Source organism: Enhydra lutris, unplaced genomic scaffold (assembly GCF_002288905.1).
Source record: "Enhydra lutris kenyoni isolate GAN:26980312 unplaced genomic scaffold, ASM228890v2 scaffoldscaffold3, whole genome shotgun sequence".
Taxonomy (NCBI): domain Eukaryota; kingdom Metazoa; phylum Chordata; class Mammalia; order Carnivora; family Mustelidae; genus Enhydra; species Enhydra lutris.
Window position 1 is genome coordinate 62,111,522 of NW_019154087.1, and position 26,469 is coordinate 62,137,990.

Consider the following 26,469-nt stretch of genomic DNA (forward strand, 5'->3'; position numbering starts at 1 on the left):
GGGTGGCCTCTGTCTTAAGAAGTTGCTTTTATATCAAAGAGATACTTGTAATGGTGTCCTGCTGCTTCACGTGTGCCTTTTGTTTCTCTTGCTGCTGTAAGATCCTTAATTATGCCTTGTTGGAAGACAGGTTTGCCTAGTGGAATGAACATAAGCCTTGGTTCAGGCATTCGTTCACAGTTTTAAACATGTTTGCTAAATCTTACTAACTGTAAATCTTGGGCAAGGGACCTTAATCTTAGCTTGTTTCCTATTTTTAAAATGGGAATAATGATCTCAGGGTTCTCGATTAGGTGAATAAGCTGTACCTAACATACTGTTAGTTCGTAGTGGGCTCCCTGTAAATGTTTGCTGATTACAAGAATGCAGTGGAAACATCTTTACTAACCTGAATATAAAACAGACTTCTTAACTTTCAGGATTTCTTCCTAATATTTTTGTTTCTCTATCTGGAGTAGGTGAATTGCTGCAGTAGACAAAACTGTAGAGCCATATTTTTATGGCTTTCAATTATTATTATTATTTTGAGTTAAGTGATCTGATTTTGTCTAGATGGAAAGTTTAACTTCAGAGTGGAGGAATCTATAAGAATCTGGAAGTTCTAAGAAGTATTCTTCCTAACAAATCTGAAAATCACTAGCTTTGGAGAGCAGTGACCTAGAGAGAGAGTCTTCCTAGTTCTTTGAATGGCTGAGTTTAGTGGTAAAATCTTTAGGCAGTCCTCATTGTAATAAGGAATTTGAGTTGTGACCAACCCACAATGCTTTCTCTTAGTTTTAGATTGAGTATACAACATAGCATTGTACTGAGATTGAGGGTGTTTGGAAGTTTGAGAGTGTTTTACAACCACTGCCTTGTTAGGTTTGTCCAGAAATACTATTCTGTAACCTGAAAAATTTTAAAAATTTCTTGTCTGAAAATTATAGATCATTATGTAAGGGATCTAGTTTACTAATTTAATCATTATGACAGTATTGCTTTATTTCTACATAAATAGAGTAAGATCTTTGTAAGAAAATAATGATAGTTCTTACCATTTAGAAAATAATAGCTCTCAGTCTTTACTAAAAAGGAAGGAAAGAAGAATAGTTTTAAATGGATTATAAATGTTTCTTGTTATTTGAGTTAATTTTTTAGATGTTTTAGATTTTTTTATTTTCTTGGTGGTGGTGATGGTTTTTACTTTTTTTTTTTTGCTTTTTCAGTTACCGTAGTATTGACAGATAAGGATGTTGGTGGGCAGTGATGGAGTCAGGCTAGAACAAAGTTTATTTTATTTGGTTTCACTGTAATTACACAACTTTTAGAGATTTTTCTTGTTCATATGTCTTACAAAGGTCTACCTTGGGTAGATTTTTTTTTTCATAATTTTTTAAAAACAGTAATTTTATAGCCTTTACACTTTTTTTGGGGGGGGGTGGATTCAGAGTTTATGTCTTTGGTTAGCATTTTATCGCCAGTACCTAGCTCATTTCAGAGTTTAAATATTTTTGTTTTCCAGTTCAGATACGCATTTTGTGTGCAGAGTGGTCAGGCTTTGACACTGACAAACGGGTCAGTGTTTTCCCCCGATACACCTACTCAACCTTCCTGACAAGAATTTGAAGATGAGGATGGAACAATGTTTCTTAGAGTTTGTCTGTGAATAGTGATTCTTTGACGTAATCATCTAAATGAGGTAATTGTTTTTCCTCAGTGAGCAAGAAAAGAAATCCAGGCAGCAGTTACCTGAATTCTGACATACCTACTAAAACCCCTCAAGAACCCAGGCAAAGGGGCATCAAGCAGTAGCAAATCAAAATAGAATTCCTAAATTTAAAAAGCAGATAAAAAGAAGACATTCTTTTCCTTTGTGGTCCACATTAATTGCCGTGCTAAAACTATGCTAAGATGGGAACTCCATTAAAAAAAAACAGACTCATTAGTTTTCTGTGGACAATAAATTTTCTATATTACAGTGGTGAGCTTTTTCTGAAGTTCAAAACCTTATTGTAAAATGATAGTGAGGCAGAATAGAGGCCACACCTAAAAGGAGTTGTTGAATCAGTGTTTGCTTATTGTGGTAGCATTGTTTTCCTTAAAGTGCTGAGTTATTTCTGAAATTGAGCAGATTCTTCTTCTCTTTGTCCTGTGGTCATCGGGTCCTTAGGGTAGTGACTTCAAGATTGGTTTTCCTTCTAGTACAATTGCTGTTTTAGCTCTTGCACATTCTTCATTCAAAGTTCCCTCTACCTGCTATAGAGTGCTTCACAGTGAATGATGTACTGACTCTTCAATGCCAGGAGTTGCGGGCACTGGGAAAACTGCCACCTTGCCTGTTGAAGTGGAAAAATCAGTATTCTGGGCTTTTATCCTCGCTCTCTGATGTAATCGTGTCTGGTATTAGTGTAGAGAAGACCCAACTAATGGGCCAAAGCCTTTTTCACCATTTAACAGGCTCACAATGGGAGAGTCAAAGAAGGCAGAGAAATTTTTGCCTTGTCCTCAATTAATATATACATTTTTAATCGAAGTGCTTTTTATATTAAGTGCAATCCATAGATGAATTTTGACAATATGTATACCTATGTAACAACACCTCAGTCAAGATGTAGAATAAATTTTGTCACTCCCCAAATTTCCTCATGCTCCATTCCATTCAATCCAAACTTAGGCAACAACTATTCTGATTACTATTACTGTAGATAGTTTTTTGTATTCTTAAACATCATATAAATGGAATCCTTTAATGTTGCCTTTTTTCCCCCCTAGCGTCTTCACTCAATGCACTCAATGCGCTCAATGCATCACAAAAATGATGTCCATTTTGGTTCATGTATCAGAAGCGCATTCTCATTCTCATTTTTGTGTACCCATCCCATTGTATGAATATATCTCAATTTATTTATACATTCTTCTGTTGATGAATATTTGAGTTGGGTTCAGTTTTGGCTATTCTGAATAAAGCTGTTATAAGCATTCTTGTACCAGCCTATTTGTGGACATTTCTGTTGGGGAGTACGTAGGCAAATGTATGCTAGCTCACAGGGTGTGTGTTTTTATAAGTAACTGCCAAATGGTTTTCTACAGTGGTAGTAACATTTTACAATCCCACTAGCGATGTATGAGAGTTTTAGTTTCCTATTTTTACCAACGTTTGGTGGTGGTTGGTCTCTTTTAGTTTAGCAATTCTTATGGATGGGAAGTTGTATTGCATGTGGTTTTAGTTTGCATTTACTTGATGGCTAGTTTTACAGAGTACCTTTTCATATGTTTATTAATCCTTTTATATATTTTTTAGTCAACTATTTGTGTCTCACCCATTTTTTCATTTAATATTTGAAGATACAAGACTAGTTAGTACATGAATGAACTTCAGTGATTGTTGACTTTTATCACACAGATTTCAGCATTTATATGTAAACCTGACACCCCTTGTGCTCCCAGTCCTGATGCTAACACCTCTCTGCCTAAAAACCCTGTAGGAGGCATCTGTTTGTTTAGTGATGGTGTGTTTTTCAGAAGTAGATTTCAGTCTTGAACTACCACAAATAGAAGTATCGGGTAACAGTGTAAGATGGACACTTATATTTTCATATTTTAAAATCTGTATTCCCCATGCTTTTTATTTTACAACATATGAGAAGCTATTGAATATACTCTGGGAAATGGAAAAATTACCCTATGGATTTTGTTTGTATTTGTTCATTGTTGGTTAACAGTTTTAGAAATTATAGGAAGTAATAAATTATATGGATTGTAATAAAGTTATATGTACAGTTGATTATCACTTCCTAAATGTGAGGAAAAGGCTATATAGTCTGTGTATGATCATTGGTGTATCACTGCATTTTAAAGGTTAGCATTGTAATATATACTTGATATTTGGTATCAGTTAATATCACTAGAGAAGAGAAAGCAAAAGTAGTTCCTGTTTTCTTCATGGAATTGGAAGGTGAGATACTTGAAATAGCAAACATGTTCACTTCTCTAGCCTTCTACTTTCTATATTAAAAAAGACAACTCAAAATATATCAGTCCTCTTTACTTAAGCTTTATCCCTTTATCAACCTGTTAGTTATGACATTTCTTTTATTACAAGTCTGTGTTCCCAACTTTTTCTGGAATATTCTACCACTATATTCTTTTTACAAGTAGAAGGAGGAGGTCCTTGTATTCAAGGCCTATGCTTGCCAATTTCAGCAGGTTCTATGGCAGAGAAGAATGGAAGAAGAAGGAATGTGACTTACCATTGCTAGATAGGGTTAGTAAAAGGTGGGCAAAGAAATGTGTCAGAGAGAAGGAAGACATCTTTACAAAGATAGACGTAGGAGAACATATAGTGTATAAGGAGAATACAAGTAGATCAATATTGTTGGGTAATGCAAAGTTTAAGACAAACCAGTTTGTATTGAAGATGGTTGGAGACAGGATCAGACTAGGAACATCTTGTATACCATACTTAGGAGTTCAGATTTTATTTTATAGAATAGTAGTTTTAGAAATTTTCGGATTCATTCAGGGGTTGCTCATTCTTTCTGTGAACACTGTTCTCTCTCCTTCTCCAGTTGTTCCTCACAAGTTCTTTCTTTACCTGTTTAATATCTTGCCTTTATTTGAACAAAGTCTTCAGCATGTAAAAAGTTTGGAAACTGCCACTGAGGTGATGACATTTCACGTTCTGGCCTCAGTATAGAGGGTAGGTGAGAGGCATGATGCACAAAAGATGGGAAGAATATTAGGGATGCTATTCACATAGTTTGGGCAAGAGGCATATAGTATCTGCTTATTAAACAACCCTAGAGAAGTGGAATCCATTGTAGATCTACTGCAGAGGTACACTTAGGACTTAGTGATGATGTGAGTGGGTGACAAGTGTTAGGACAAGGCAAAGGTAGTTTATAGCAGATAATGGGAACCAGATTGATGTCGAGATGCCTCCCCCCTTTTAACTTTCATAATAGTCTCAACTATAGTATTAAGAGCTTACTTAGCCCCAGAACCATTTGATAATGTTGCCAACAGGATTCACTATCACCCCTAAACTCTTGAGTATGCATTTCTTATAAACAAGGACATTCTCCAACATAATCACAATATAGCCATTAAAATCAGGATATTGGCATCAATATTTTAGATTTTCTATTCCTCAGACTCCATTTGAGTTTCACTGGTTTTTCAGATAACTATCTCATATAATAGAAAGATTCTGTTCAGAATCATGGACTACATTTAGTTATTCTGTATCTGGAACAATGCTTTGATCTTTACTTTCATTCCTTTAACACTTTTAAAGATTATAGGACAGTCATTTTGAACAAGGACCCTTAATTTGGGTTTGTCTAGTGTTTCCTCATTAATGGATTCAGGTTATGCATTGTTGGCAAGAATTTCAAAAAAGTGATGTGTTACTCTCATTACTTCTTATTAGGTAAATATAATATCAGTTTATCCCATTACTGATGTTCACGTCAGCCTTTCTTAATCTTTTTACATTGAGTATACACTTAAAATAATCTTAACTTGGGAATCACATAAAGATGACTATAGCTCCAGCTCACAGTATAACAGCTTGATCAGTAAGTTGTAGATATAATTATTTATTGGTACTTTTCAGTGCTCTTTTGAGTAAACAATGTTCTTTTTTTCTGTGGATCTGTTTATATTGGCAAGTTCATTAGTCCCATCTTTTTGTGTGGTTCCTTCTTCCCACAAAGTATTCTCAAAATTATTTTTACTTCTTTACTGTGAATTTACCTCTTCAATGCAAAATTTATATTTACTTTGTGTGCTTGTTTTATGTTCCACAAATATCAATTCAGGGTTAAACACGAGAAAAGTAGACAAGTGCTAACACAGTTAGTGTTAGAGGAGATTCTAATTTTTTTTCTTTTACATTACTACTTTATCTGTTTTACTTTATTCAAGTAAGCCTTACCATAAATTTCTATATGAGATCCAAATTAGATATGGTGTAGAGTATATGTAGAAATAGTTATCCCTTCATATTTAGAGCTAAAAATGACATTTTGGCCAGCTTTTCTTGGGGGGAAAATACAACCCCCTGACAATTAAGCTTAGCTTACTTTCCTTGGGTTAAATCTCGTTTATCTTCACAAAAATCTTGCAAACTCATTAAGGAAATGTAGTAAATTTCACATAATCAACTTAAACCAAAATGGGACTTAATTTTTCTTAATGTAGGCTCAGCAGATTTAATTTAAATAAACATAAACTGATTTTAATATTATTTACAACATGAAATTTTTTTGACAATATTGAATAGTAAAGCTACTAAAACCATAAACCAAAGCAATATGAATAAAAATATTGCCTAGACACGCTTTTATACAAGACTTAGAGAAAACATTTCCTTACTCGGTGATATGATCATGCTCAAATGTAGGCCCTAGAAAAGTATTTCCTTCACAAGGCTCATCTATGCATAAAAGTGTGATTTTTGAATCTAAAAAATTATTTTGACTTCTTTAGTGTGAATTTACCTCTTTAATGTAATAATTATATTTTCTTCGTGTGCTTGTTTTATGCTCCACAAATACCAATTCAGGGTCAAACAGGAAATAAACCGACACCTACAGATGTCTTTTTCAACTGAAAAGAGACTGTTTCTTAGCTTACTCTTGATGTTTATTGAGTAAGAAAAAGGTTGTTTGAATGTATAATGAAAACTGAAGCATAATGTTCATTGGTTTCTTATGAATAGCAAGATATTCTTTTCTCCACAGAAAACCAGAACACGTCTGGGGCAAATCAGTAAAACTCATCTTGTATAAGACTGCAGCTCTTCCTTTTTCTCATGGCAAATTCTCATAATCAGAAGGTTCAGAAAAAGAGTTCTGCCCAGTGATCATTTGTGTTGAAAGGGAAGGAAATCAGCTCACTTTTGTTCTGTAGCTTCTCCAGGTGGTTTCCAGTAAGACTTGAGACTTGATGGTACCCTTTTTTAGTTAGGCCCAAGCAGCAGTGGAAACATTTCACAATCTCCTTTTTGTAATGTGGTGTTTTCCAAAAGTGCATTTTCCTTTTAAATCCAAGAATCTTGTCCCTTGAAGTCAAAGCTTTTCTTCATGTCTTACAGAGACTGAGGAGTTAGTGCTACATTGGCTAGTTTCTGCAGCTATTCTTCATCTTCAAAGTATTCAATGAAATCTAGCCTTCTGTTGTCTTAAAAGGACCCCTTTTAGCTAAGATGCCCTGTTGAGAATTTTTCCTCTGCTGAGCCACTGGATTTCTTTATGTAGTAGAAAATGTTCTTCAGCATTCTGGAGTGAAATAATCTTTGTTTAATGAAGTTAGCCATTTTGTGGTATCTTCCACACTTACTTATTTTGTCTCAAGAGTTTTTGACACTAGTACATAGATACCTTCTGGTTTAATGCAGGTCCCCAGAGAAATGGATATCAAGACAAAGTATGATGGGCAGGTAGCAGAATTGGCTGTTGGAGCATTACCACCATGCACAGTCATTTGCTGGGAGAAGCATAGATGCATTATGGCCAGGTGTAAATGTTGCAGTGAATTCCAAGATAATGGAGCAGGTTCTCTTGAAGGGATATCTGAGCAGGGCATCATTGTGGCCACTGTACTGTCCTTAACCCATCTGAGCTTTGACACCATCCTTCCATGTGGATACCTTTTTTACCCTGCTCATGTTTGCTACTCTCACCCAAATGGATGCTCTCATTTTGCTCTGCCTTTGACCGGCTGGGCTTTTCCACTATTAGATCATTCCTCACCCTTCTTATTCAGGCTTTGACACCGTGTTGGTCCACTTTCTTTTCTCCTACCATCCCCCACATACAAGGGGGCCCTCCTCACTCTGCTTAAATTGATCCCCCCTGTTGTACTGCTGTCCTGCCTCCTACGCATAAACCTTACTTGCTTGGCTCCACCAAATGGCTTTAGGACTAAATTGTTGAGGGAAGGGATAGTAGAAGGAAGAGGAAGAGCCACCAGTTTTCTTAAATAGGCAGTTGGCTAGAATATGGCTCCATTCACTGAGATAGAGAAAATAGTAGGAGCATCTAAGAACTAATTTGGGTCATATGTGTGTGTGTGTGTGTGTGTGTGTGTGTGTGTGTGTGTGAGAGAGAGAGAGAGAGAGAGAGAGAGAGAGAGAGAAAACAAAAACAGGAGTTTAGATTTTAAGATAATGGATTTGGGGTGATTATGAGACAATATAGTAAAACTAGTAGGCTCAATAGAGGAGTTTGGCTGGAGATAATAGGATTGGTTGTCAGTAGTTTCTATGTGATAGTTAAAACCCTAGGTTTGAGAGAAGCTGCAGAGCAGGAAGGAGCTAGCAACAGAGAACAACAGTGCCACCTAAGGAGTGATACCAAGAAAAGGATGATACCAAGGGAAACTGAGGGACAAGAGAGTTGTAAAGAAGAGGGAGTGCATGTTCAATAATGTAGAAAGCGACAGAAATGGTAAAAGATCCAGTGGGATTTAGCAACCAGTTGTCCCCCCACCCAAAGATTATTTATTTATTTATTTAGGAGAGAGTGAGAGCCAGCAGGAGCAGGAGGTGGTGGGAGGTGGAGCATGGCACGGGAGGGCCGAGGCAGAGGGAGAGGGAGAAGCAGACTCCTGGATGAGCAGGGGAGCCTGACGTGGGACTCCACTCCAGAGCCCTGGGAAAAGGACTTGAGCTGAAGGCAGACTCTTAACCAACCGAGCCTCCCGGATTCCCCTAGCAGCCAGTTTAAAATTTAGTTTTAATGGAGTAAACACAGATTGCAGAGGTAGTAGAGTTAAATGGGAATGAAGAATTAAATTTAGCCCAAACTAAAATAATCAGTTAAAGAAACTTTAAAAAAAAAAGGTATTGTCATGTGAACTGAGAAATAGTGTTCTGTATCATTTATAATAAAGATATATATGATTGAGGTACCGTGTGGATTTAAAATGTTCAAAACTATAATGAACATTTGCTGCTTACATGAATACTTGCATCATGCTCCCCATACTCATTTTGTGTTGCTTTTGTTAATCTCCATTATTAAAGACCTATTCAGCCAATTTTCTAGTCCTTGGAAGATTTTCACCTTAAGTCACATCTATGGTTTCCCAGTTAACCACAGTATAAGCGATTTGGAAGTAGAATTATTCAACAAGCTATGTGCTTTTGAAGTATCAATCTTTTTAGTCACATCCTTGTTTTTTTTTTTTTTTAATATTTTATTTATTTATTTGACAGAGAGAGAGAGATCACAAGTAGGCAGAGAGAGAGAGAGAAGCAGGCTCCCCGCTGAGCAAAGAGCCCGACGCGGGGCTCCATCCCAGGACACTGAGATCACGACCTGAGCCGAAGGCAGCGGCTTAATCCACTGAGCCACCCAGGCGCCCCAACATCCTTGTTTTTTTATAGCTTGTGTTAAAGTAACAAGAACTTTGATAAAAGGAGTAAAGTGGTAAATATTAAGGCTAGATTTATACCCAGTTTTAAAAATACAACACAGAATGTGTTCAGTACAACTTTTAAAAATATGGTTAAAGTTATTGATACTGTGTTTGTGACCTGGCTTGAAGTTCTTTGGTAAAGAAAGTACCTAGTTGGCTTTAAAAAGATTTAATAAATATTTACTCACTAAATAGTGTTTTGAAGAATAAGTTGAGCTTATAGGTGCTGAAGATAGTGGTGGTGAAAAAGGGAAGTCTTTTTCCTTAGGGCGCTTAAATTCTAGTGAGAAGATAATACAGATAACAAATGAATAGATGAGTGCATAGATAGATAGGCATTTACTGTATTGCAGACACTAGTCTAGTGCTTTTATACATTGCCTGGAGAAGAGTAAAACAGGGCAAGGCGGAAAGGGACTATGATGCAAGGGAGTTATTATTTTAAATAAGATGATTAGGGAAAGTGTCACTGCCTGGGGGACATTTGAACTGAGTCCTGAAGAAAGTAATGGGAAGAACTATGTGAATAGTTCTTAGTATGAGGAAAGCATTCAGGCAGAGGGAATGGCCAGTGCAAAGGCTCTGAGATAGCAGCATATTTTCTTCGTTAAGAAAGAACAGCATTAGAGTGAAACAAAGTGAAAAAGACAGAATAGAATATAAACTCATAGTGGTGGGGATATGAGTAGGTTATTATACAGAGACCAACAGGCAGCCATGAAAATTGACTTTCATTATGAGTGAAATGGAAAACCCTTGGGGGATTTTGAGTCACTGAGTTATAACTCAGTCATGATGTGACTTACTTTATTGTTTATTCCCAGATACTATTAATCAGTTTGACTATAAGAATTAATAAATAGGGGCGCCTGGGTGGCTCAGTGGGTTGAGCCGCTGCCTTCGGCTCAGGTCATGATCCCGGGGTCCTGGGATTGAGTCCTGCATCGGGCTCTCTGCTCAGCAGGGAGCCTGCTTCCCTTCCTCTCTCTCTGCCTGCCTCTCTGCCTACTTGTGATCTCTGTCTGTCAAATAAATAAATAAAATCTTAAAAAAAAAAAGAATTAATAAATAACTTGGAATATATAAAGTTCGTAATATGAACTTGGAGTGTTAGTAAGTGGTGGGGCCACAAGAGGGCTCCTGGTGATTAGGGAGCTTCCTTTATCATTCAGGGAAGATTCTAAACTGCTTGCAGAAGGTGATTCTAAGCTTTGAGTTTTCCTCCCAGTGATCAGTACAGTTTGGTTTATGTTCCTGCCATCTACATCTTAAAGCTTAAATGACTTTGTTGCTCAGGTCCGATGGATTGTATCCTGCCATATAATTCTAAAACTGTCTAAAAAATGCACAGTCCTTTGGAGGCTTTGGATGTTTGCTTAAGTTACCCCTTGTTTTATTAGTGTAACTAGTGTTCCCCAGTTACTTAGATTTCAAGGTCATTTCAAGGTTAGTGTTTGCCATGGAAATAGCTCTAGTTCACTCTGAGATAGGCTTTCAGAGCTCAATTTTTTTAACGTGTACTTTCTCATACTGATTCCTTTAAGCATCCTAAATAAGTTCAGATGGTGTTGATTAATCCGAGATATTTTGAAAAGCAAGTTTCCTGAGAAACTAGTTAAAAAGTTTCTGAGAGACTAGTTTTTAAAAAGCACGGAAATTAGGTCTGAGGTGTCACTAAATCAACAAGGTATAATGACTAAATGTTACCCAATATTTTCTAGGACTTGGTGAAGCCCTGAAGTAATTCTTTTCTATCACAGTAACCTTATTTCTGAAATTTTTTGAAGAGCAAAATTATTACAATACTTCTTCATCCTAGGATGGAGGTGACTGTAGGCATCTCTTCTAGGCATCCGTAGATTCAGAACTGTCACAATAATGAATAATGCTGCCAGAAGAACCCTGTTCTGGCCACTTAAAAAGGGAAAAGTGATGCCTTTCTCTCCCCTTTTCTATATAGGCTATCTGAACTTCTGATTTATTTGTAAAATTTAGTAGTGAATGTCTATTAGAACTTCCAATTTCTTTGATCTTTTTATCCTTGGTTATATTTCCAGGAGCAGCCAATAGGTAATGCTGTGACTTCTTTGCTGATATCTCAAAATACTGTGTGAATCTTGCATTGCAAATAGTGCTCTTTCTGGAGGATTTAGATAAAGTAGGTACCATCCACCCTTATTATTTGTAGATTTTGTGTTTGTGAATTTGCCTACTCACTACAGTTTGTGACACCAAAAATCAATATTCGTGATGCTTTCATAGTCATTTGTAGACATGAGCATGCACAGAGTGGCAAAAAATCACTTGGCATGCACATTCCCATCTGAGGTCAAACAAAGTGACACTCTGCCTTCCTGGTCCAGCTCTCATACTATAACAAGTGTCCTTTCATGGTCTATTTAGTGAAATATTTGGCTTTTGAAAATGGCTCCCAAGCATAGTGGCAAGGTGCTGTCTAGTGTCATAATGTGCCTTATGGAGAGCATAGAGTTGTTAGATAAGCTTTGTTCAGTGCCGTAGGCTGAGTTCAGTGTTAATGAAATCAACAATATGTATTAAGTACATGTCTTTAAATAGAAACATACACATGAAAAGACTATATATCGATGAGATGGCCAAAATGTTGTGACCAAGGCTTTCAGGAAATTAACCCTGTGTTTCCCCTGGGGGCAGTGGTTCAGTATTTGTGATAACTTTATAGAATATAATTACTACAAATAATGAGAATGGACCATATTTAGTTAAGAGTGTTGATTTATAGAGACTTCAGGCATCTGAAATATTTCATAATTCCCTCTCTCTAAACCATTGTTTTAGGTTTGTTTAAATATATACATCCAGAGTTATTTATAATGTAAAATCTGATTCTACCATGGATTTTGGTCGGGTTAAAAGTCATTGATTAACTTGTAAAGAAACATTTCTAAACGTTATCCTCCAGAAAATTAAAATGTGCCTGATCATATTGAGCGTTCAGTAAGTATTTGTTTTATAGTAATTATCTTTGAGTATTGTACAGATTCTGGTTTTGGAAAAGAAGTCATAATCTGCACCTCACCCTGCTCACGCACATTTGCACATGCTTTCTCTCTCTCAAATAAATTAATAAAATCTTAAAAAAAAAAGTGTGCATTTTGGGGGTTAATATTTTATTAACTTTTCCTGTATAACAGTTTCGAGTTTTAGATCAATTTTCTTAAAAAATGTGGGGCTTTATAAACTCTTTTTAAAAAGGTTTCCCCACCCCTTACAAGACAACACCAGAGAGGGAGACAAACCATAAGAGACTCTTAATCTCAGGAAAAAAACTGAGGGTTGCTGGAGTGGAGCAGGGTAGGAGGGATGGGGTCGCTGGGTGATGGACATTGGGGAGGGTATTGCTATGGTGAGTGCTGTGAATTGTGTAAGGCTGATGGATCACAGACCTGTACCCCTGAAACAAATAATACATTATAGGTTAATGAAAAAATAAAAGGTTCCCTCCCTTATAAGAGTGTTTAGTTGATTCTGATTTCCTATTACTTATTGGATAAATGTTTATTTTTTTAATTAGGTCATTAGCTTACTTAATAGATCATTGTTAGAAAAAAACTAATTTCCTAAAAATGCTGGGGTTTTTTTTTTGTTTGTTTATTTAAATTTGAGTTTATGAATACCAACAGAATATGAAATTTTCTTTTCCATTTTCCATTCCCAAAATGGGTCAGAGAGATCCAATCCAATATATATTCTGCTTGGACACATGTTTATATAAGTCTGTCAGGTATTTTCAGCCTCTTCAAATATTCTGGGATTCCTAGAAACTGACTTTTAGCTTTGTCATTGTATATTTTATATTGGCTGTGCTTTAAATCTGATTCTTCTACTTGGGCTTACCATTTCTGATCAGGTCTATCTGTAAGAATCTGTGTTATTTTGAAAGCTACTTATATGCTGTGGTTGTAAATAGTTGAGTCAGTCGACTTTATTGGCTTAAATTAAAGACACTTTCTTTTCTGTTCCTCCCAATATAACACTAAAGTTACACAATGATAGTGATTTGACTTTTTGTTATTCCTAATTAGTAATGGAAATGTTCACTGATGATAGGTGCAAGTACTGTTTTAGAAATGCCAGTCATAAACTTTCTATTTGTTGATAGGCTGACTATTTACCAACAGTCTCCTTCCTACTTTGCACATACTCTTTATGATTAGTTTTATGACCTTTGTTCTTTCATCTTTTTCATCTTGTAAGTTGCTCTTAATATGTCATTTAACCCCTTTCAGTCTCTTAAAAATATGCTTCTTTGGTTGGCACACATAGGGCAATTTGCTTGGGGTCTGGATTATTCCAGGCAATGAATGACCCTGATTTCATGCTGTTCTATGCATAATCATCCAAATGGAAAATGTTCCTGTTAGTGTTAGGAGAGTTAGACTTTAGATGCAGTTACTAAAGCAAGATTTTAATTCTTTGAAGGAAGCCTATGAATAGTAGATTTACCTTGATATACTCTGGGATACTATATATATTCATTTGCATAGGTCAGTGTTTTTCAATATGTTATTTTTAACCTGCTTTTCTGTGATGTTTTTGTAGTTTGTCTTTTACATATATGAGCCAGTAAGATTTTGATGACCTTTATTTTCTACAGTTTATTATTATTTTATTTTTTAATAGAAAACAACAGATGTATTTAATGTGCTTTTTTTAAAAAACCCTACTTTCTACCTAATACAGAAATTTTGTTATTGTGCTTATCTGAATTGTAAAGAAGAACCACTTGATTTTTTTATTTTTTTAAATTTTTAATTAATTTTTTAAAATTAACATGTAATATATTATTTGCCCCAGGGGTACAGGTCTGTGAATCGTCAGGCTTACACACGTCACAGCACTCACCACAGCACATACCATCCCCAATGTCCATAGCCCAACCACCCTCTCCATACCGCCCTCCCCCCAGCAACCCTTAGTTTGTTTTGTGAGATTAAGAGTCTCTTATAGTTTGTCTCCCTCCTGATACCAACTTGTTTCATATTTTCCTTCCCTATCCACCAAACCCCCCACTTTGCCTCTCAAATTCCTCATATCGGGGAGATCATATGATAATTGTCTTTCACTGATTGACTTATTTCGCTCAGCATAATACACTCTAGTTCCATCCACGTCATTGCAAATGGCAAGATTTTATTTCTTTTGATGGCTGCATAGTATGCCATTGTGTGTGTGTGTGTGTGTGTGTGTGTGTGTGTGTGTGTACACGTATACCATATCTTCTTTATTCATTCATCTGTTGATGGACATCTAGGTTCTTTCCATAGTTTGGTTATTGGAACCACTTGACTTTTAAAAGCCACATTTGATATATGTTACATCATGATTTATTGATTATATTTGATCATCAAAATCTCATGCACCTAGGAAAGTTTCCTTCCTCTCTCTCTAGAGGACTATTTCAAACCCCTTTCTTCAGATTTCTAACAACCTCTTCTCCCAAGATCACTCTGATGATAATGGCAACATTGCTTCCTACTTTAAAAAGGAAAGGAAAATAATTGAAGGAACGAGTAGGGAATTTCCCAAGACTCCTGCCACTTATAAAAATTTACCTGTTTCCAACTGTTTACACATTGAGAAATATGGTAAAAAGGAAATAAATGTAAAGTACCTATAATACCACTCTTCTTTCCCATCTTTTATCATAAATGAAGTATCCATTTTTTTAACTGAAACTAGTCCTTCCAATTTTTGAACTCATTCTCATCATCCCCATTTAATTACTTACAAACATCACTTCACCATTTCCCCCTTTTCTTGATTACATTATCAACTTTTTGTTTTGTATTGGATCATTCTTGTCAGTATACCAATAACACTGCTAGTTCTCTAGTCTTAAAGAATAAAACATTTTCTCTTGACTCTGTTTTCCTTACCAGTTATCACTCCCTTTTGTTCTTTTTTTGCAGCAAACTACTAACTTGTTTGTACACATCATCTCTATTCTCTCTTCCTTGTTCTTAAATCTACTTTAATCAGATTTCAGCTAATAAAACTGTTACTAGTGACTTCCATGTTACTGAATCCAGTGGTCAGTTCTTTCTCTTCATCCTACTTGAACTATCAACAACCATTGTCATTTTATACTTTCTCTTCCTGGGTATGCTTTCTTTACGTCAGGGCCTCAAGGATGTCAGTCATTCCCAGTTCTACTTGTTAGTCATCTTTGCTGGTTACTCTTTCACTCAGAATGTTGAAGTGTCTCACAGTTCAGTCATTGGAACTCTTCTTTCTGTACTGTACTTCTACTTGTAATTAGAATTAAAGAATTTCCCCCCACACTACAGCTTTTTTCTTAGAAAGTATAGATGATAGAAAATAAAATGAAATAATGCTGTTTTATTTTATTTTATTTTATTTTGTTTTTTGAAATAATGCTATTTTAAAACTATCTTTCAGACTTTCAGACCCCATTTCAAAACTTGCAATGGCCCTTTGGGGGATTCACCTCTAGTGGCAAGGGTTTAAAAAGTAAATAAGGCTGTTCTGGGGCGCCTGGGTGGCTCAGTGGGTTAAGCCGCTGCCTTCGGCTCGGGTCATGATCTCAGGGTCCTGGGATCGAGCCCCGCATCGGGCTCTCTACTCAGCAGGGAACCTGCTTCCTCCTCTCTCTCTGCCTGCCTCTCTGCCTGCTTGTATCTCTGTCAAATAAATAAATAAAATCTTTAAAAAAAAAAAAAAAGAAAAGTAAATAAGGTTGTTTTATCTGAAGATCATTGTGATATATAATACAATGTAGTTATTCTTAGAGCGTGATAGAAGATGGGTATTATATTTCTTATATCTCATAAACCTTAAAGATATATTTTTAAAAGATTTTATTTGTTTATTTAGTTATTTGACAGACAGAGAGGCAGGCAGATACAGACGGGGAAGCAGGCTCCCTGCTGAGCAGAGAGCCGGATGTGGGGCTCGATCCCAGGATGCTGGGATCATGACCAGAGCTGAAAGCAGAGGCTTTAACCCACTGAGCCACCCAGGCGCCCCAACCTTAAAGATATTTTTAAAAGGTATTCTATATGAGCTTGGCCAGTGTGTTGGCATTATTTTATGTAGCCTCAAACATGTCCATATAGATGACTGCAAAGGATGAAATTCAAGAATGAGCATTATGAAAAGATTCTATATCAAATCAAGTTTTAGAGTCTATAAAACATAAGAGCAAATGTGTTTGATACATAACATTTGAGAAATATGGTTAAAAAGTAAGTTTAAGGCACTTACAATACTACTACCTAAATACTAAACTAAATGTAGTTTATATTTTGAAATCTTGTCTTCTAGTCTTTATGCAGTTTAATAATGCTGTGATCCTATAATTACCTGTATTTTGCCCTTAGCATAATACAAACATCCATGTTCTCACAATTTTTTAAAATGCACATCATGTTTAGGAATTACACTATATATAGCCCATCTCATGGATTCCTTTGTCTTGAACATTTGGGTTTTGATTATTTTTATTTACACTTATTTTTATTTTTTGCTTTTTTGGATAAAGCTGCAGTGAGCATCCTTTGCATAATTTTTTTTTCTGTTTTAGGATTACTTCCTTAGGATAGATTGCCAGAAGTGGAGTTACTGGGTCAGAGGGTATGAACTTACGAACTTTTTTCCTTTAAAAAAAAAAAATAAAAATTTTTTTATTTATTTGTTCCCCAGTTGATTTATATTCATTGTGCAAAATGAAAATCATAATAATTATACTTGGTACCTGTCAAAAAAACATGTCTTAAGGCAGGGTTCTATGATCAGAGAAGTTTGGGAAATTCCTACAGTAAATAAGCCTCTTTATCTTGGTTTATCTCAGTATTTCCAAAACTTAATTGATAATTGAATAGTTTTTAATGATACACTTCATAAAATTTTCTGGAAGTTTTATGAAAGTTATAGTTTATGAACTGATCTAAAATAAAAAATAATTTTAATGGTTAAATTATGTTTTATTGGTAAAAGCAACTAAATTATAAAGTTTAATTCTAAAATTATTTTTTAAAAGATTAAAATAAAGCTGTGTACTGTGTGATTTTTGTGTATGTCTTTATAAAGTCTTAATTTTAACATTTTAAACTTTCTACTGATTCCTAAAGAACATCTTAATATCTCAATAGCATCAAATACTTGTTACAGTCTTTAATGAAATTTGGAATATAGGCATAGAACATAAAAGTGGGAGATAATGTAGACTGTACAAACCTTTCTTCTCCCCCCCCCCATTTTTCCCTACAGAATGTGAAATCCTTTGCATCTTCTGATAGTCTAGCCAAGGTCCAAGAAGTAGCAAGCTGGCTTTTGGAAATGAATCAGGAACTGCTCTCTGTGGGCAGCAAAAGACGACGAACTGGAGGTTCTCTGAGAGGTAACCCTTCCTCAAGCCAGGCAGATGAGGAACAGATGAATCGTGTGGTTGAGGAGGAACAGCAGCAGCAACAGCTAAGACAACAAGAGGAGGAGCACACTGCAAGGAATGGTGAAGTTGTTGGAGCAGAACCTAGACCTGGAGACCAAAATGATTCCCAGCAAGGACAATTGGAAGAAAACAATAATCGATTCATTTCGGTAGATGAGGACTCCTCAGGGAACCAAGAAGAGCAAGAAGAAGATGAAGAACATGCTGGAGAACAAGATGAGGAGGAGGAAGAGGAAGAGGAAATGGACCAGGAGAGTGATGATTTTGATCAATCTGATGACAGTAGCAGAGAAGATGAACATACACATAGTAACAGTGTCACAAACTCCACTAGTATCGTGGACCTGCCTATTCACCAACTCTCCTCCCCATTCTATACAAAGACAACAAAAGTGAGTATATTTAGTCTGCCATTGTAAAACATTTACCTATCCATGTTAATTGTAATGAAGCTTTCCTCACAGTCTTTGTTATTACCACAAAATTAATCTTCAGATGTGTAATAATAAAATGAACTAAGTTTTGTTTTATGGAAGGTATTAGAAATAGAAGTATTGATAATGGGACAATCTTATTACAGATAGAGGGGAGGTAATTGATTTTATTACTATGAAAAATCATTAATACCGAATTTTATTATAAATTTTGTCCCTGTGATGGGTTAGTAGTTTCTGTGTCGTAGAGAGGGTTGGCGTGAAATATGATTTGTGTAATCAAGTAGCAAAGAATCTTTTCTTATTTATAAAATGCAGGAGGTTGGGGTGGGCTTTGTATTCACAGGTATTACTCCAAGGCAAAAGTTACTGTCAAATTTCTGCCACTACTTCCCTTATTTGCAGTTTTCATTTTCCTTCCCATCTTAGAAGACCTTTCTGTTGTATATGCCTCCTTATCTCATTCAGCTAGTGGTAGCCCATGGAGTTAGCCATAGATATGTATTTTGTTTTTGTTTTTAGAGAGAGAGAGTGCATGCATGCACAGCTGGGTGTTGGGGGGAGGGGAAGAAGGAGAGGAAGAAAGAGAATCTTAAGCAAGTTCTTTGCCCAGCATGGAGCCCAACACTGGGGCTCAATCTCAGGACCCTGAGATCATGACCTGAGCTCAATCAAGAGTTGATGCTTACCTGACTGAGCTGGATGCTTAACTGACTGAGTTGGGTGCTTAACTGAATGAGCCACCTAGGCGCCCCTTAGCCATAGGCCCGTTTTAAAATGGGGATAATTAGACTCCTATCTAAATCAGAGACATCAACTGGTGATTGATCTAGTGCTGAGAAAAAATTCTGTTGGATGTAGTCCTTTGAGGCTATACCAGAGAATAAGGACTGGAATATACTATGACTGCTTCCCAGTATTATCTTTGCTACTAGATAGTCCGGGAGGTCCTGAAATGTTGAAGTCTGTCTGAGATGGAAGGAGGAAGTGATTGGGCAACTGCAGTAAATTTGAATTGCCAGTGCTTTTTCTTTGGGATGGCATGGGAGCTTCTTTCTTCAAAATATTCTTGAATGTTATATCCCTTAAAATTATGGTTATGATAAGAGACAGGGATTGTGGAGAAAAAAAAGCACCATTATTTCTCTCACTCCCCAGTCTTTCTATTTTATTCTTCCTGCCGCTCCTTCCCCATCAAACTATAGTTAAAATGAAATGATATAGTACCTGGGCTTTGCTTCAAAATATTCCTAAAGGGGAGAAAAAGAAAGAGGGTATAGATTGGCCATGAGTTTCTGATTATTGAAGCTGGGTTACAGAGATGGGGTGGTTCATGGGTATTTTTTTGTGTGGTTTTTAAAGTATGTTTAAAATGTTCCATAATTGAAACATTTTTAAGTTGTAAAGAATATGAATCTACACATACCGTCCCCAGAAAATGATAAGGTTGGAAATAGGAGTTTTCTTTATATCCCTTGGTCTTGTTGAGTAGATCCTAATTAAGTCAAGAAAGTGCTGACTTCTCTACATTGAATTTTATTTTCTTTGTATTTTGGTGCCATTGAAATTACAGGAAATTCAATAAAACATCATGTACTTTTGCTGGAGTTAGAATTTATTTTAATCAATATTTTAGGCAGTGTTGCTATCTACTGGTCTATTTAAAGAGGAGAAAAAGTAAAAAGAATTATACTCAGAATGAATGAGGTATGTAGCTCAACTTTTATCCTTTTTCCACCCCCCTCAGGCTTCTACGCTCATAGATCTTTATGTTTGCATGCTTTTTGGTTCTTTATCATTTTAAAATTAGATAAAAATCATGACTATTCATGTAGAGTGGACTTACAAGTTAAACAGTTCTTTGGAATGGAACATTTAATTCAAATAATAGCTTATTTTATAGATATTAAAATAATGTCCATAGTAGTTTGTCCTCTTACTCTTATTTGCTTATTTTTAAATTTACAGTGAATTATCGATTTAGCCCAATAACAATGTACAGATATAATATCATCTCCTTTAATGTAACTTGACCTGAAATAAAAAAATCTCAGATGCTAGGTTTAATATTTGAATTGCTGTATCATTTTTGCTTAAGGTTGTGAAACTTAAAACTCTTTCTAAAACATGTTTATCCCTAGTTTCCCTAGCCTTTTTGCAAGTTTAGATTTTACTTAGTTGGTTTGATCTAAGTAGAAGTTAGCTTCTGTAGTGGTTTATATTCATTCTGCCATCTCTGTCTCAAGGTGTTAAAGTAGTGCTTTGAATCTCAGCCAGATGGCTCTACCACTAATAGTTACAGCCCTGTTTTTTTGGTAAGGCTAAGACCTTTTATAATGCAGTCCACCCAAATTTTATCTCCCAGATCTCTTGATTTCTCTCCGTCAAGGTTACTACATCAAAAGATGGGGTTTGTGTCTCTTTTTTTTCTGAGGGTTCAGGTTGGGGAATGGGGTTTATCATGTTATTGCATTATCTTCTTTAAGAAAGAAGTTTTATCAAAACTAAGCCTTGTTGAGCAAAGCAAAGCTATCAGTGAGTTCTGCTGTATAATTAAAAACAAGAAAGCCAGCTAGATAAAACGTATCTTTTCCCAAAAGGAGAAGTCATCAGATTGTTCTGTAGGAAAACTATGAGTATACAGGTTTGACAGATGCTTTAGCGTTCCCCCCTCCCTTTCAAGATGAACCTGTAAACAGAACTTTTAGATATGTCTTATACAGTTATCTGGTTACCTTCTTAAAAACACAGTAACAATTTTAAATCAGTTTTTGCTAGTGTCTCTTGAGTCATGAATGCAAATTATTGTGTTGTACATACAAGGCCAAAGACGTAGACTGAGTACTAGTGACAGCAGGAAGAGATGTATGTATGTGCATAGTGTTTATGTATGTATGTACGTATGTATTCTTGTGCACACACTTGATATATTGTTTATCTTGAGGTTATTTTCCTGCACAAATATGATGCCCTTCTACAAAATAGTATTTCAGGTCGAAATTGGCCCATTTTCCCTTTTCTCTCTTCCTGGGGCTCTTCTTTAGGATTATTCCCAGAGTACTTTATTTTTTCACCAACACTTTAAAGATGTCATCTGTTACTTCATTGCTTCTAAAGAAAATGTCAGTCACCCGTCTATATAAATCTTCTAAATATAGAAAATAAGGAAGAGCTCTCATTATTTCAAAGACTTTATTTTGGAGCAGCTTTAAATTCTTTATCATTATAAACATAAAACACTTCTACAGACATTACTCTAGGCCACAGTTTAAGTCTTCTTAAACTGTGACTTTCGAGAATAGTAGAGGTATAAGAATCATTTAAAAATACTCCTTTTGGGGTGCCTGGGTGGCTCAGTGGGTTAAAGCCTCTGCCTTTGGCTTAGGTCTGATCCCAGGGTCCTGGGATCAAGCCCCACATCAGGCTCTCTGCTCAGCAGGGAGCCTTTTTCCTCCTCTCTCTCTGCCTGCCTCTCAGCCTACTCGTGATCTCTGTCTGTCAAATAAATAAATAAAATCTTTAAAAATAAATAAATAAAAATATTCCCCCTTTTTTTCATGTTAATACGGGATTAGCCATAGTTTACCCAACATAGCTTTCAAGTTTTGTTTTGGTTTGTTTTGTTTGCAGTTTCTTAAACGTTCCCTTTGGACAGTTATACTTATTTATTGGTCATTCCTGAACATGCTGTTTCTCAAATATGATATTAATGAGAAAAAGCATTTTTGGTTCTTCCTTGCATTGGTCTTTTCTTTGAAAGCAATTGAAATTATCAAAATTCTTAGGACATCTTTTTTTTTTCCCCTCTAGTCACCAAAGATTTGTTCATATGGGAGGCTGTGCAATAATATGCATTAGAAATTTCAGACTATCTTAATGTTAAAAGTCGAGGGTACTGGCAGTCAAGTCAAGTCAAGCTTATTTATTAAGTCCATACTGTTTGCAAGTCCCTATGATAGGTAAGTAAATAGAAGGTACAGAGAGGCCAAATGATTCACCCAAAAATCACACTGTAAGTGACCAGAGATTTTAATCCAGATCTGCCTAATTTCAAGCAAAACAAAGCAAAACAAAACAAAAAAATCCCAGCCCTTTCTTTCCAAATTCTACCATAGGGAAGGAAGTTGGCAAACATTACTACGTAAGATTTTCAGGAGAACTGTATGTCTATTTGGGTTCTAGCCTCTGGAGTATGATGGCTTTCTAATACTGTGTCACATTTTAAATCATCAGAGCTACCCTTTGGAAAGGATATGGAGGGCTCAGTTAAGTGCTTTTCCATGTGGTGTCTAACAAAGATTATTGAAGATATGAAGGCTCAAGGCGAAAATTGTAATAAGAAGAAATGACAGTGAAATTTGAGATCGGAGAACAGATAGCACCTTTTCAAGAGTACATCAAACTTGCTTCTTAACCAGGAGTTGTGTGCTGGCTATTTCTGTAAATTTGACTAGTCTGCCTACAAATTATAAAGTCCACTTGGTTCCTCAGATAGGAATGCCCATCTTTTCATTCTTAATTCCCTCTCTACAGACTTATATTAAAAAAGATCTTGTTTTCTAAAGAGATGCCTAGCCCATACTTAAGAATCCTTTTATGCAGGGTGCCTGGGTGGCTCAGTGGGTTAAAGCCTCTGTCTTCGGCTGAGGTCATGATCTCAGGGTCCTGGGATCAAGCCCCACATCAGGCTCTCTGCTCAGCGGGGAGCCTACCCCCCTCCCCCGTCTCTGCCTGCCTCTCTGCCTACTTGTGATCTCTGTCTGTCAAATAAATAAATAAAATCTTAAAAAAAAAAGTCAAGTGTCTTAAAAAAAAAAGAATCCTTTTATGTTTAATGCGGAGTGGCAACTCATTTTCTGCTAAAATGAAAAGCAGATAAAATTACTATTAGGCCAAGTTTTGTAGCCTTCTGAAATTTTTGTGAAGAGAACTATGTTTGAGCACCAATTTCTGCTTTTTCCATGCCTCTCTGTTTCCTTCCATCTTTCTCACATAGTTTCATTCCTTACCTCAAATCAGTCAGTTTTTTTCCCCCATCCCGATTGTTTGATCTCCCCTGGCAAATAAACGGCTTTTTTTTTTTTTTAAATCTTTTTTGAGTCAAATTAAAAATGTCTATTAAAATAGACAAAAATCTGAGGCTTTTTCTTGTTTCTAGGTTCTAAATAATAGAGAAATTAGGCACAAGGATCACTAGCTGATCAAGGGATCAGAGTAATAGTTGTGTTTCTAGTCTCCACCCTCCAACAACTCCTTTGAAGCAGAGCTCATGGGAAACTTTGTAGGACAATGTGGCTAACATCTGAAATCTAACAGGCTCTAAATTCTACCCTGTTGTAGGTAGAGTTTTAGTGAGTGGCGGCTGCTTCAGCAATCCTTCATCTTGTCTTGTTCTTGTTAAGACAAAGAACTTAAATTCAAATTCTGTTAGGTGTAAACACATCCAGAGAACAAGTGCTATGTAAGGTAGTTATTTCTATGGAGCTAAAAAAATCCATTTTTAAAAAATTCATCCAATCATTCATACTGCTTTACTCATTGTCAAGCACATGACATTATAGCCTGGTACAAACAGAAACCTAAGCAAAAATGCTATTAACATTTTTAAACATTCCCACTCCTATTCTCACAGAATGCACTTCATTCCTCACAGCAGATACAATCTGTGTATTTTTTTAATGATCTTTAGAGTTCAGTCATCATATCACCCTCTAGTGGAAATAAATAGAAATAGAGAAATAGAGAAATACTTTAAAGAGTACACTTGTGGACTGGGAACATACTGAATAAGCCGAGCCCATCTCTAATCAAACTAAAACTAACACTAAAAATATGCCATAAATTTCCAAGGGGATGCTTTCACAGATCTTCCCAGTTGATAGGTATGTACCATTTCCTTTAAATAGAATTTGCCAAGTTTCTCAGAACTTTGTTCTTTAAAAACATCAGTATATTTAAATGCTTTGTGAATCTTGTAATTGGATGCTAAAGTGAATTTTAGTTTATCAATTTCTAATTAATTCCTGTTAGTACAGTTTTAAAAATATTTGTTGACATTATTTTAAACCATAATAAGTCTAAATGTTAATCATGTTTAAATCTGTATCTGCACTGCCAAGTAACTATAGATTATTTTAATTATGGATTTTCATTCTATACCAAAAAACAAAACAAAACAAAGCAAAACAAACAAACCAATCTTCCTGTAGAATGGAGAATTAAAAAAAATTTTAATAGTGTTCCATTGGTTTTTGCCTTATGCCAATGATAAGTTTCTCTGAAGTTTCCACAAATAGTTATCCTCAAAATGTTCCTGATGTAAATTGTTTCATATGTGTATAATTACGATGACCTGATCTATATTAATATTGTTTTTGTTGGTGATGGGGAAGATGGTATGAAGAGGATAAAAGAGTATACTGGATTCTGTTTTCACTTTGGCAGATAATTCCAAAATTATGTCTTAAGCTCTCATCCTTTCCCCAAGCCTCATCTCTCCATTTCCAGCTGTCTCTCGGGCTCAGTGATCCACTGAAAGCTAAAATTACTACTTCTTTCTTCATACCAATTTTTATGTTCCTCCCTGGATTTTCTAGTCTCTGTTAATATCCTGATCGTGTAGTCATTTGGTGGAAAAAGGGTTTGACTTTTTCTTATCATCTAAGCCTATTGGTCTGTGGAAGAGTTTAACAGAGTAGAATACTTGATCTTCCTTTTATTTACCCCTAGGTGCTTGCTTATAAGATCCAAATTGGAGAGTAAATGTTTAAAAATGTTAACAGCAGGGGTGCCTGGGTGGCTCAGTGGGTTAAAGCCTCTGCCTTTGGCTCAGGTCATGATCCCAGGACCCTGGGATCTGGCTCTCTGCTCAGCAGGGAGCCTGCTTCTCCCTCTCTCTCTGCCTACTTGTGATCTCTGTCTGTCAAATAAATAAATAAAATCTTAAAAAAAAGATGTTAACAGGATTTTTGCTTAGGTTTCTGTTTGTACCGGGCTGTAATACCATGTTCTTGACAATGAATAAAGTAGTATGAATGACTGGATGAATTTTTTAAAAACGAATTTTTTAGCTCCATAGAAATAAGTAAATATCTTGTGGCCAATGTCCCACTAATGAAGTCAAATTCGTACATGGACATTTGAAGTCTTTATACTCTTACCATGGTATTTTTCTACTTGATTTCATTTCCATGCCTCCACTTGCTTTTTAATGATCCCTGCTTCTCTCCAGCTAGCCAGAGCCTTCAAAACCCAGGTCAGATTGCATTTCTATTTTTATAGCTTCTTAAAATTAGAAAAGTCATTAAATCAGTTGTTGGCTTAATGTACAGTTCAATTGGTATTGCCTTGTGACTTTCTGGGTAGATTTTTGTCTTGAATTGACATTTATTTCTTTTATTTTTTTTGAACAGTAGAAATTTGATGTATTTGTCTCCAGTGCTGACTTAGATTGAGAGTTACAATTCACAAATTTTAATGTGAACAATTCTCATTTCACCTCTTAAGATGGACCCAGGCTAGACTATCAGTTATAAATAGGAATGCCATTAAGTTTAGATTAAAATTCAAATATTCAATATAAAGATAGTTACATAGAGGAATGTTAATAATACAAGTAGCCATTCTAGAGTAAGACTCTCCTGAGAAGTTAAAATCCCAATTTAAGAACCATGTTGCTAATGATGCAGAAATTAGTCTATTACCATTAACAGTCATCTTTTTGAAGAAAATTTAACAGCAGGAAAATGCTTAAAAATAAAATATTTACTAAGAATGTAGGACTCAAAACTGTGTATACAATATGATCCTGATTATAAGAAATACACATTAACCTGTATATACATGGAAGAAGACCAGAAAGAAACCAAATGTTAAGAATTCTCTCTGAATATGGTTGAGTTATTTCTATTACATATTATATACTTTTCAGAATTTCCTAAGCCTGCTACAACAAGCATATATTACTATGATTTCTTAAGAAAAATACTGTATCACCTGGAAACCAATTCTTACTTTATTTAGTCTTTTTTGGAAAACTTCCATAATGATGATGCTCCAATGGATGATTGGACAGAAAGGATCCCTCATAAGGAAGGGCATTATATAGTGATCTCTTTATGAAAATGCAACTGAATATAGTGGAAAAGACAATGAACTCTTTAAGAAGAGTTCTTTGGG

The 26,469-nt window shown here is 35.7% G+C and overlaps 1 protein-coding gene across 3 annotated transcripts in view; it reads left to right on the forward strand.

Moving 5' to 3' along the window:
- Positions 1-26,469, forward strand: part of LOC111155719 (F-box and WD repeat domain containing 7) — a 230,656-nt gene that overhangs the window by 119,543 nt on the left and 84,644 nt on the right. For 2 of the 3 annotated variants that reach the window (XM_022516057.1, XM_022516076.1), the window contains one exon: positions 17,677-18,249. In XM_022516057.1, the coding sequence (XP_022371765.1) occupies positions 17,746-18,249 (504 nt within the window). In that variant the 5' untranslated portion in view covers positions 17,677-17,745. Of the gene's footprint in view, positions 1-16,990; positions 17,041-17,676; positions 18,250-26,469 lie in introns of all 3 variants that reach the window. The other variant, XM_022516066.1, reaches the window with a different exon arrangement.